We start from the raw sequence: 12,170 nt of genomic DNA on the forward strand, positions 1-12,170 counted from the left end.
GAAGGCAGGCGAGATCAGGTGGGACCATTCTAGCCAATGAGAGGGCAGATACACGTGACACACCAATAAGTCGTTTTTCTCAAAGTTGCAGGAATGCCACGTGCATCCACTTATATCAGTACGTATGTAACAGTATGAACATTACGAAACTTCTATTAGTAAAATAAGCCTCAAGTAATTCGACCCTATCATAGACCTAAATACAAAACGGGTTTACCTCACATGGACAGATTTTGGGTGGAGTAAATGCTCTCGCTTCGCTTCATCCTCTCTTGTTTACAGTACATTTTTCTCACGCAAGAAGTAGTATCGGTTAGGGGGAAATTAATTAAATGAATGTGCATGTATTTCATAATGCTGGAGTAAAACGATATATTACCATACTACTCACATCAGGGTTAAGTTCCTTTTGTAACCAGGTAGAAGTCAGACTAGCTAGCTAACTGTTAGCTAACACAGGACAGGTTGCAAAGATCGTACACGTGAGGTTTATTGACACATAACTCTACATATGGATTTTATTTTGGTGACTTGATCATTTCATGTACATCTACTATGGTATTGGAGGTAGAGAGTTTATTCGGGGTGTACATGCTGTATTGCACCAATCCCAAATTCAAGGGTCGCATCTACATTGGTTTCACTGTGAATCCAGAGCGTCGTATAGGACAGCACAACGCAGGGCGACACCGAGGTGGAGCCAAGAGGACCAGTGGAAGGGGACCTTGGTAACTAACAGAACTAATGTAAAATCATATGTTGTATGGCTTGTTGTCATTTCTACAGTCTTTGAGAGACCTTGTGCATCATGTGGATTTTGTCCTTGTGCCTTCTTCAGGGAGATGGTTCTCATCATTCATGGCTTCCCCTCTGACATAGCTGCTTTGAGGGTAAGTCAGTAGGAACTGCTTCTCTTTAGCCTAATAGGCTGACCACATCGCTAGCGTTGCGAAATTTTGAAATCGATGTTATTCAATTATGGCGCCAACGAGCATCTGCGTTGCCACGGGCTAACGCTTTGAACACACCGACTGTGTAGTTGCGTTTTGATACACCAGAAGTTCCAATGGAACGCTGCGTTTGCCTTGCAGTTGCAGTGCGTTCTGTGTGGTCGAACTTATGCATCAAATCGTATGCGTAGACTTGACAGAAAGTAGCTAAATGTGAATGTTGAATTTTTGTTGCACACATATCCAGTAAAAAAATGTGGGATTACATAATAAAAACAGTTTAATTGCATAATTTCTTTACATTTTTTATTCATTTATTTGCCAAGTATATTATTTATTCGATGACATCCACAAATGAATTGTGAGAGCCTATAATATAATTTCTCTCCAAAATGCAGTTTTGGAGCGAAATGCAATAATAAATAGTCAAGATAGCAGAGTAGGCTCTTTCAACAATGAGACCAACGTTGAGGAAGGTGGTCTTGATCGCGCTGTTGGGCCGGGACCAGCCCCGCCGAAAGCGCAGGTCTGTGTGGGTCCAGAGATGGTTAAAGTCCCGAAAGCAGGCAGGGGAGTTCCACCGTCTCATTCAAGAACTCCGACTGTTTGGAGAGGAATTCCGAAGTTACTTTCGTCTGGACCGAAGCCAGTTCGATCACCTGCTCCAGATGGTTGGAGCCAGTAAGATACATTCTAGTACATTTTTAAAGCCTTTGATACCATAATTGATTGATATTTGATACATTATTTTTATGTGCAAGCTAAAGGGCTCTCTAGTTAATAGTCCCTACTTGACATCAGATTTTAGGTTCCAGGTATAACCCTTTGGGGGAAATGTTATATATGGAACCCAATAGGGTACTACCTGGAACCAAAAAGGGGTCTCCTATGGGGACAGCCGGAGAACCCTTTTAAGTAGATAGTACCATTCTTTCTAAGAGTAGAGTTGGCCTGGGCTACAGTTTAATGATATAGTCATAGACTGAATTGTACTGTTTCAAGGCATTGTTAATGGTGGTTGATGAGTATTACAATATAATTAGTAGAGCATAATAAACTGTAATGAGGTAGCTATATGAGTAGATAGAATATGTGGGTGGAGTTCAAGTTACATACAATATTGATCATTATTTTGAATTATATTTCAGGTTCTTGGCGACAGGGGACTCCTACAGGACCATAGGATTCAGCTTCCGAGTTGGACAGTCCACGGTGGCAGGCATTGTCCCCTCTGTGGCACAAGCCATTTGGGACTGTCTGGTTGTTGAATACATGCCTGTCCCCAAGGAGGAAGACCGGAGGGCCATCGCTGCCGAGTTCCTGGAGAGGTGGAATTTCCCCAACTGTCTTGGCTCCATTGACGGGAAACATGTAGTAATCCAGGCTCCACCGTGCTCAGGTTCGCAATTCTACAACTACAAGGGTACATATTCAGTTGTACTCTTGGCTGTAGTAGATGCCATCTACTGTTTCCGTGTTGTTGGTGCTTACGGCAAGGGAAGGGATGGCAGGGACTTCAGGATGGCACCCTGGAGATTCCACCACCTGCATCACTCCCTGGGGCTGAAGACCTGGGACCTGTTCCCCACGTCGGCGACGAGGCCTTCCCTTTAAGACCCAACCTCATGAGACCCTACGCTGAACGCCAGCTGCCATTGCCAAAGCCTGTAAGGGTCTTTAACAAACGACTGTCCAGGGCAAGGTTAGTTGTTGAATGCGCCTTTGGGATTCTGGCAGCCCGGTGGAGAATGTATCGGAGAGTGCTTGGTCTCAGCCCCAAATGACGATGCCTGCGTGAAGGCCACATGTGTTCTCCACAACTACCTGCGAAGGTCATTCCAGGAGCCGCTCCGGATGGAGATGGGCATGCCAAATGGTCACCTACCTGATGTCACCAGGGCAGGTGCCAACCACGCCTCCAGACAGGCACTCCAGGTGAGGGAGAAGCTGACCACCTACTTCTCATCGCCAGCAGGTATGCCATGGAGTGAAACAGCTCTTTTAAGAGCCCCCTACCACAAAAGTTATTTTAAGAACTATCCACCATTGTCCATAAAATTGCATTTTTTTCTCCAGATTACTTTATGTATCATTGTCTCTCTTCATTTGGAAGTTATATTTAAGTGACATTTGGGAGTAAAGACCACACCTTAAACCCTTCCCTTTCCCATTAACGTCAGTATTATACACACCTGGCATGGTACATCAGGTGAGCAGGACCACTAATTAAGGTTATACGATATACAGTTAGTATGATAAATGAGATATTAATAAACAACTGACTACGAAAACATTATAGTTTAATAAGTATTCAAGTACAGGAAAGAACATGATAGGTATGTGTTGTAAAAATGTTTAAAAAAAATAAAACTATTGAAAGAGGTGTGTGCGTGTATTTTTAGTTTTTTTTATGAATGTGTAGCCTGTAATCTGTAAGAGAACAACAAGAGCATGTATGTTTGGCACAACTGCAGACAGATACAGGCACTACTCATAAAGCCTAGACGTAGTAGGGGAACTTCAGACATGGCCATAAAGAGCGAGAGGGCAGGGCACTGGAGATCTGAGGCGTGGAGAGGTGTGTGTGTCTGGAAAAAAAGAAAATGATATGTGGCCATAACACAGCCTAACAAACAAATGGCCCCTGGACGTCATGGACCAGTTGATTGAACATAACTTCACAAAAAGTTTCAACACCCTGGTTTTCAGGTGGTTTTAAATGAAAGAAATACATTCACCTTTAGTCTTGTAAGATACCTTCAAGAGCATCTGTGAATTCTCCAGTGTATGAGTTTCAATTCTGTCAATTCAGAAATATATGTAACACTAATAATGAATGCTATCCTAAGACTTTATAAACAAATTACTTTATGAATTGACTGAATTTAAACGGAACTGACGTGTGTGAAAAGACAGGTACAATGAGAGATGTCAAAACAACAACCAGACAACTCTTCCTGTCCTTCTTCTCCTCTTCCTGTCCTTCCTCTCCTCTTCCTGTCCTTCCTGTGAGCTGGTCGGCTAAATTGACTCCATTTCTGAAAGGGAAGAGAAAAACAACACATACAAGCTTAACATAATAGAACACCATAAAAGGTGAGATTTATGTTAACTAAATACTGTTTGTATAGTGTAGTTAGAGGCATAAATATTGGAACAGTGCGGTAAAGTTGGTAATACTCGCTGTTTACTCATGGAATTTGTATTTCAGATCAAAAGATGAATATGACAGGCAAATATTTAGACAGCAAACTTGTTTTGGGATATTTTCTAATCCAGAAACAACAGCTATACATTTGCCTCATATTAATATGATCTGAAATACCAATTAGCCTACATGAGTATACAGTATGACCTACTTTACTTCACTGTCACAACACTTATGACACTACCTGTGATGTAGAGATTTTTTTTTTTTTACCATTGAACTCGGCTAGGAAAAGCAGCGGATACATTTTAACCTTGACTGCTGCTTTTCTTTGCTGAGGCAGCCTCTTCAGTGTTGGCACCAGGCTCATGGCAAAGAGGGTCTCTTCATCCTCCTTCCTGTGAGCATCAGGTTGGGCATCCCTCTCGACGACTTGGAGGAGCCTCTGCTGAAATGAGTCGAGTGGATCTGGGGGCTGGTACCTCCGATGACGCCTGGTGTGACGTTGTTTCTCTCTCTGTTTCTCTCCACGGCCACATCCTGTTCAACGAGGTCCTCAGTGGTCACTTCCGTGAGGTTCATAATAATCTCAGGCGGTCCTAGATCCAGAGGTGCTTCCTCCATTTCATCATCTTCCATGGCTGCACCGGTGGTGGTCATACTTGTGGATGATGTAGATGTTGTAGAGGGTCTCGCTGCACCGGTGGAGGCGATGGTCACACTTGTAGATGATGTTGAGGGTCTTGATGCACCGATGGGGACAACACTTGTGGATGACGTAGTAGAGGGTCTGGCTGTAAAATTGCCACTCGTTGCCATAGGCACAATAAATGGATCCAGAAAAGAAAGAATGTGGCAGAAGCGCCAAGGCTGCTGGCCTGAAGCTGCTGACCCAGACCTCTTCTTCTCTTTCTCTGCCCTTCTCTCTCTCTGATACCTGTCCCTGAGTCCTCTCCACTTCCTCCTACAGTCTTCTTCTACATAGACATGAACATGATAAGCCAAACCATTACCTAGCATAACTATAGTTATTAGATAGCTATCATGAACATGTCACCTACTGTACACACACACATGGTTATCTGACCAAATTATCAGTGGTACATTAGTATCTACCATTTCTATTACTATTTATCTGACACACACTCACACTCTTCAAACATGATTATTTGGGAGAGTTATCAGGGTTAGTAACTAGCATAATATTTATGACTATTTCTTTCACACACACATCTCATTGGCAAGGTTAGCAAGCTAGGTTAGCTAGCAAGCTAACGTTAAAAATCTGTCGTTCTGCCACCGAAAAGGGCAGTTAACCCACTGTTCCTAGGCCGTCATTGAAAATAAGAATATGTTCTTAACTGACTTGCCTAGTTAAATAAAGGTAAAAAAAAAAAACTAGCCACATCTAGCACAAGCTCACTACTAAACTGACCTAGCAATCCTACTATCGTGGACACTTGTCTCCAAGCAGCATTTTTTTGTGTTTATGTCCCTATAGCTGTCAGCAGTTGTGTCAAAAAGACACTGTTTTGAGGAAACTGCAAAAATGATTCTCTCCTCCATGTGTCCAACCGCATGCGACCATCTGCATCAGTATAGGTGCCTAGCTGCGCAAAATGTTATGCAGCAGTGACGCAATGACGCAGTCGGTGTGTTCGAAGCGTTATAGAAGCAGGTACTCACGTGCCATCTCCTCATTGGTTATACCCACGTGTGTGACTGAAAGACGAACGAGGTCAGTGGCGGTAATGCACCTAATTTATGAAAGTTGCCCATCGCAATACAAAGTCAAGAGAAAAAAAAGCCTGGAAGGAAGAGAGATGACTAGAAACGATTCGGTTTACCGTTTTATGTGTGGATTAATTGGCGGAGTAGAAGACCTTGTGCATTTCAGGTAAAATAACAACTCAATGTTTATAACCCAGGACAAATTAGTTAGCAACAGCAAGCTAGCTAAATAGGACAAATTAGCTAGCAAGTGCAAACTAACTAGCTAAATTGTCATACATGTTTAATGCTTTTTGACCTGTCCCCAAATTAATATAATTGGTTCAGAGTTTGTTTTGATATTTTAACCTGCGCGTCGTGATCGCGTTTGGTGTGGGGGGACAAAATACATTTATGCACGATAGCGCACGCGCACGGTTTGGGTTCCGTGTAACTTTCAATTCAACAACCTTAGTTCCCACCCCTCCCCCCATATGTGTCACTTCCCCACCAGATTGACGTTTCAAGACCTAACCTCTGTCTTCTCCTTCCTTCCATCAATAGTTTGAGTGGGCATGGCAGAACCCTCACTCCTCCCGACGCCTGTCCCACGTCACCCGGCGCTCAAAGAAGGAATCCAGCCTGCAGTTCCACTGGCGTGTGGTGTCCAACATGTTGCGGGTGATGCCGTGGAGCCGCCTGCCCCTCACCACCCGCTGGCTCAAGCAGGAGTACAGGATGGACTTTGAGCCTGGCCTTCAGCCGCCGCTGCACATCCCTTTGGCCTTCGGCAGCATCAGGGTCAGGAAACAGAAACCGAAGCATGTGGAAGAGGAACAAGAGGAGAAGGGTGCAGATATATGCCTCCTTTGTCAGGGGACTGTTAAGGTAAAGCTAGTGGCGCTTAATAGTAAAGCTCAACAGTGGCCACCAATCCTGGTCCTGGAGAGCATTGAAGACGCAGGGTTTTGTCCCAACCCTGCATCGAAACATCTCATTTAGCTAGTTGACTGCTCATCAGGACCTTGATTAATTTAATCCTTTCAGTTTGCAGATAAGATGACCTGCTTCCATCCCTTATGTCACATGACCAGCCACCTGATTTGCTTAGCCAAACACTTTCTGACGGGTGAGGCCGCACATCTCCTTCCTGTGGAGGGGGAGTGTCCCGGGTGCCGTCACTCAGTACTGTGGGGGAGTCTGATTCGCCACAAGAATGGCTGTTACGGAGACCTGGAGGAGAAGACATCCTCATCCCAAGTAAGTGGGGGATTCAAATGTAGGAATTATGATTGTCAGTGTTTTGTATTTTACTTATTAATTCAGACTTGCCTAAATAACTAACAGTAAAAATATTAGGATGAAGGCCCAAGGCATCTGTGATACTTCAGTTATATGACTTGTAATAATGCATCTGTGTTGTTCCACAGAACCATTGGACAGATGAACTGCAGATCTAATCTGAATGTGATCAGTCAGAACCTTCCTAATATGAACTTTGAACTGCTACCCGAGTCACCATGACTGTACAGAGAAGAGACTGCGAAGATAGGATGAAATACAGTAGATCAATGACTAGGAAGTTACTCTTGAATGGACTTTCCTGCAACAGCAAAGGGTTGATCAATTGATTGATCCGTCAGAAGATTTAATGTTTGCACAAAAATCATGCTGATCTGGTTTGAAAAATGTTTTTAATGCATCATCTGAACCCCTTTTTAGATAGTTTTTTTTAGTTAACAGATACAATCATGAATAAGGCCGTTTTTAAATGTGTGTAAAACCTATATGTAGTGTATGTACAACCAATAAAACATGGATACTTTGTTTTGGAGCCAATGAAAGCACAAGTGTTTGTCCCTGAGGAAGTGTTTATTTCAATATGATGTACCCACAAAGTGTCCATCCTTAAAACCATCACTAAAATAGCACCTGAGACCATATAGATCTAAACAGACATACTCTATCATCGGAACACACAACAAAATAACCAAACTATAGCATAAAAAAGGCAACCATATAATATGACATATCGTCAACATCAAGTGTATGTGCAAGACAGAAAACATAGTGACAAATAGATTTGAAAAAAAGTGCATGGCTAGATAGGCCCGTCAGTGTCTCTTCATGATGGCTTTAGGTTCCTTTCTATGTACCTCATCTCTTGTCACTGAGCAGGGCTAGTATATGCAGTGACCACAGGCTTTAAGAAAGAAAACATGATTAAACAACAATGAAAGCATTCTCAGATTAAGCATAGCAGCTGAACTGTAAATACATTGTGTGTGCGATCAAATAGCTTCAGTGAAGTGTACGAGAGCATGCGAGTATGGAACATGCATCTGGCCAAACCATTTGGCATGTGTTCAAATTCTCATGCTCTTGAAATGAACTCTTACCATGCTGGGTGCTGCAGGGGAGCAGAAGCGTAGCAGCTTGCAGCTGTAGATAGTCAGGGTGACAGAGATGCCGAGGAGAGTTGCGTGCACGAGGAACCACTCGACATAGAATGGATACACTGAATTCTGGGTAGGTGTGGGCGATAGCAGACACAGAAACAGAGTTTGAGGTATGAGTGAATGACGCTACCATACTGTTGCTACGTTTACTTTTCTAACCATCCACAGCACTATTTGTATTGCGTTTTAATATTCATGTGTTCCATCAACAACCTTCCAACCTTTGCTTGACACATACAGATGTTCTGATTGCTACCAACTACTAAGTCTCTGAGCTGTACAAGACAATAGTTTCCCCAGAACTTCCCCAAATCTTTTCACTGTGAGATTCAGCTGAAGTAGTTGATCTCGGGACAGATACATAATATAGGCCTTATATACAGTATACTGTATAGTCTGTGTTCTAACGCTATTTCTATGGGACTCACCATCAGCTTGTCGCATGTGATGTGATGATGTGTGTTGTTGTAATCAGTGAAAAGCCAGCAGTCTGGCACTAAGTGGGTGTCAGACAGCTTTCCTCCTACGACGACCACGTTGAACATGGCCATAAGGCAGGTAGCCAGCTGTGTCCCCAGACACGCCTTCAACTGAAAGGACGAGGAAAATGAGACAATAGATGTTTTTGTCTTCCAGATATAATGCAATGGGTAATCTCAGTTCGAAAATATAATGATTTAGGGTTGTCACAGATCTGTTTGTGCTCTCTTGCCAACTTGACTGTAGAAGTAGGCAAAACAGCACAAACAGATCTGGGTTCAGACTATGATGACTCACTGTGGGAACATGAAGACTCTGTGCTGCTATGGCCACACTTCCCGCCACTATCGCCTACAGAGAGCACAGCACAGTTAGCTGAAAATCACCCATTTCATGTCAAGATACAGTAAGGAAAAACAAGAACAAATCATAGCTTTCTTCACTTGTTCAATAATAGCATGAATTTATTTACCATACTACTAAACCTAATAAGCGGCCAAGGACATGCATAGATACGTATCCTACTCACAGACAGGGAGCCTATCGCTCTGGTTACTTCTTCATTTCTCTGATCCAATCGGTTGGCGACACTGACATAAACTGAGTTGAGCACAAACACACCCAAAGTGATCTGAGAGACCTATGATGAGAGGAAATATCCACAAAGTCAAGATTCCTACAGAATACATGCAGTAGGAAGAACAGTTTTATGGTTGCATTTTAACGTTATTAAATCAAGTGAAGTAATTGAGAACCAATTAACAATGGAATACAATATCAGTCGTTTAGTAAAATAGCCTTATTCTGAAGGGAATTGATGAGGATTTAGTTGTTTCTTAGATTTCGCCTCCGCAAAAATAGACTCACACACCCCCAGTGCTTTGGGCTGGAACTCCTGGTAGGTCTTGCGGGTCGGGGTCTCGGTCTCAGCACCTGGAAAGTCGTGGTCCAGAAATGTAACATCGAAGAGGGAACCTCTTTCTTCATTCACGTCGCCGGCAGGTTGTGAATTGGCGGGTGAGTCCGCAATAACCCCAGTTTCAGCAACAACTTCGGCGGGATAGAGGATGGAAAACCATATGCCAATGTGGAAAACAGACCCCTAACTGTTTTAGCCTATACATAACCATAATTGTTCTAGGCAATAGGCCAAGGTAGGCATCCAGAATTGGACAAAAATAAACCAAGTTATTTCTTAGGGTTAGTTTTCGTTTGTTTGGAAATGACATTTGTAGACCACATTGTCCCGACAGTTTGAAGGAATTATGCAGCCTAGTATGTTGAATTAAACTAAACAAATGCAAGACAAAAACAATTTACCTTCCATTTCCACAGAGTTGCTGCAAAGATATCCTACAGCCTATTTAATAAACAGCCTACGTTGTGTATTTGAATGTAGCACATAAAATGAGATGAGTAAACGCCCAGTAAAGTTTTATTTTCCATAATGTCTGCCCTCTAGTGAGAGAAATTTGATCCTACATTCCCGAAGTTGTGGCATAGGCACATAGGCTAACCATTTTTCAGAAATTGTATTCCATAATCATGCATCTCATTACTAGAATCGCAGTATGTTTCGAGTCGCACATTAATCAATCAATCAAATTCATTTATAAAGCCATTTTTACATCAGCCGATGTAAACAAGTGCTATACAGAAACCCAGCCTAAAACCCCCAAACAGCAAGCAATTCAGATGTAGAAACACGGTGGCTAATTTGGACATTTGGAAATATAACAGAACATAAAAAGTTAACTCAAAACAATTTCTTTTAAAAATAACACTTTTTATATTACAAAAAGTAACACAATATTACTCTTAGCAGTCAGAAATGACATATACTGTACAGCCATATACAATATTTCAGTCAATGGGAAAAAAAAATGCATGTTTCTGCTGGTTGATTAGTTAATATAAACTCAGCTAAAAATGAAACGTCCTCTCACAGTCAACTGTGTTTATTTTCAGCAAACTTAACATGTGTAAATATTTGTGTGAACATAACAAGATTCAACAACTGAGACATAAACTGAACAAGTTCCACAGACATGTGACTAACACAAATTGAATAATGTGTCCCTGAACAAAGGTGGGGTCAAAATCAAAAGTAACAGTCAGTATCTGGTGTGACCACCAGCTGCATTAAGTACTGTCCAGTGACAGTGGGTTTGTGCCCATAGGCGACGTTGTTGCCGGTGATGTCTGGTGAGGACCTGCCTTACAACAGGCCTACAAGCCCTAAGTCCAGCCTCTCTCAGCCTATTGCGGACAGTCTGAGCACTGCTGGAGGGATTGTGCGTTCCTAGTGTAACTCGGGCAGTTGTTGCTGCCATCCTGTACCTGTCCCGCAGGTGTGATGTTCGGATGTACTGATCCTGTGCAGGTGTTGTTACACGTGGTCTGCCACTGCAAGGACGATCAGCTGTCCATCCTGTCTCCCTGTAGCGCTGTCTTTGGCGTTTCACAGTACGGACATTGCAATTTATTGCCCTGACCACATATGCAGTCCTCATGCCTCCTTGCAGCATGCCTACGGCACGTTCACGAAGATGAGCAGGGACCCTGGGCATCTTTCTTTTGGTGTTTTTCAGAGTCAGTAGAAAGGCCTCTATAGGGTCATAAGTTTTCACAACTGTGACCTTAATTGCCTACCGTCTGTAAGCTGTTAGTGTCTTAACGACCGTTCCAGAGGTGCATGTTCATTAATTGTTTATGGTTCATTGAACAAGCATGGGAAACAGTGTTTAAACCCTTTACAATGAAGATCTGTGAAGTTTTTTGGATTTTTACGAATTATCTTTGAAAGACAGGGTCCTGAAAAAGGGACCTTTCTTTTTCTGCTGAGTTTATTACTGTATATTTCTTAATTGCTGAGCAGGAGGAACTTGGACTGTGATCACCCGATGAAAGAGGGAAATCACAGGCTCAAATAAAAAGTTATAATCAGCATGTTATAATAACATAGACCTACAGTAACTTCTAATGCAGATCTATTTGGTATCTGGTCAAATAGTTGATTTTAAACTATTAGAATATAGGCCAGTCAGCTCAGACACACCATAGGCCTAGTATTTGTGGGCCTGCAGTAAAAACTAAAACTTCGACCTGGTCGAGTCTGTTGTTTAAACTCCAACCAAACTTTTATTTTCATTGAATGCTAGTGTCTATTCTTTATGTTATATTTCTGTTGACACTGACCATTCTGGCAGCTGGGCAGCAACAGTAGACCACCTTGCAGCAGTAGGCAGCCAGTGTGACAGAGATAGCAACGAGAGCAGCCTGTATCAGGACCTGTGAGATGCCCCTGATTTCAGCGTGCAGTTCGGTGCCGGGCTCAATGTGGGCGGAGTCAAACGTTGGGGCTGGGCTCAATGTGGGTGGTTGCACATGCATATTGACGCCACACACATTCACACACACTGC

At 42.7% G+C, this 12,170-nt stretch overlaps 2 protein-coding genes across 2 annotated transcripts; one reads left to right on the top strand and one right to left on the bottom strand.

Moving 5' to 3' along the window:
* The first annotated feature begins 89 nt into the window (after positions 1–89).
* On the top strand, positions 90–7,658 carry slx1b (SLX1 homolog B, structure-specific endonuclease subunit). Its single transcript, XM_055900381.1, has 5 exons — positions 90–728; positions 839–890; positions 6,373–6,696; positions 6,856–7,068; positions 7,239–7,658. Exons 1-5 carry the CDS (start codon positions 556–558, stop codon positions 7,266–7,268), a joined length of 792 nt encoding a protein of 263 aa, XP_055756356.1. The 5' UTR covers positions 90–555; the 3' UTR covers positions 7,269–7,658.
* A 3-nt stretch (positions 7,659–7,661) lies between these two features.
* LOC129835040 (uncharacterized) lies at positions 7,662–10,207 on the bottom strand. The gene is made up of 7 exons (XM_055900382.1): positions 10,068–10,207; positions 9,619–9,797; positions 9,277–9,387; positions 9,045–9,098; positions 8,696–8,857; positions 8,208–8,333; positions 7,662–8,011 (listed from the first exon to the last, which is right to left on the bottom strand). The coding sequence occupies exons 1-7, from the start codon at positions 10,072–10,074 to the stop codon at positions 7,976–7,978; spliced, it is 675 nt and encodes a 224-aa protein (XP_055756357.1). The 5' UTR covers positions 10,075–10,207; the 3' UTR covers positions 7,662–7,975.
* Positions 10,208–12,170: the final 1,963 nt, after the last annotated feature.

The sequence above is a fragment of the Salvelinus fontinalis genome, chromosome 36 (assembly GCF_029448725.1).
Source record: "Salvelinus fontinalis isolate EN_2023a chromosome 36, ASM2944872v1, whole genome shotgun sequence".
Classification (NCBI taxonomy): Eukaryota; Metazoa; Chordata; class Actinopteri; order Salmoniformes; family Salmonidae; genus Salvelinus; species Salvelinus fontinalis.

Bases quoted from the DNA above. Each gene is read 5' to 3' on its own strand.
- slx1b (XM_055900381.1), top strand. From the start codon at position 556: ATGGTATTGGAGGTAGAGAGTTTATTCGGGGTGTACATGCTGTATTGC. The intron at 729-838 runs GTAACTAACAGA...TGCCTTCTTCAG, and splicing joins ACCAGTGGAAGGGGACCTTG to GGAGATGGTTCTCATCATTC. The intron at 7,069-7,238 runs GTAAGTGGGGGA...GTTGTTCCACAG, and splicing joins AGAAGACATCCTCATCCCAA to AACCATTGGACAGATGAACT.
- LOC129835040 (XM_055900382.1), bottom strand. The intron at 8,334-8,695 runs GTGAGTCCCATA...ACACCTACCCAG, and splicing joins TCACATGCGACAAGCTGATG to AATTCAGTGTATCCATTCTA. The intron at 8,012-8,207 runs GTAAGAGTTCAT...TCTTTCTTAAAG, and splicing joins CCCCTGCAGCACCCAGCATG to CCTGTGGTCACTGCATATAC.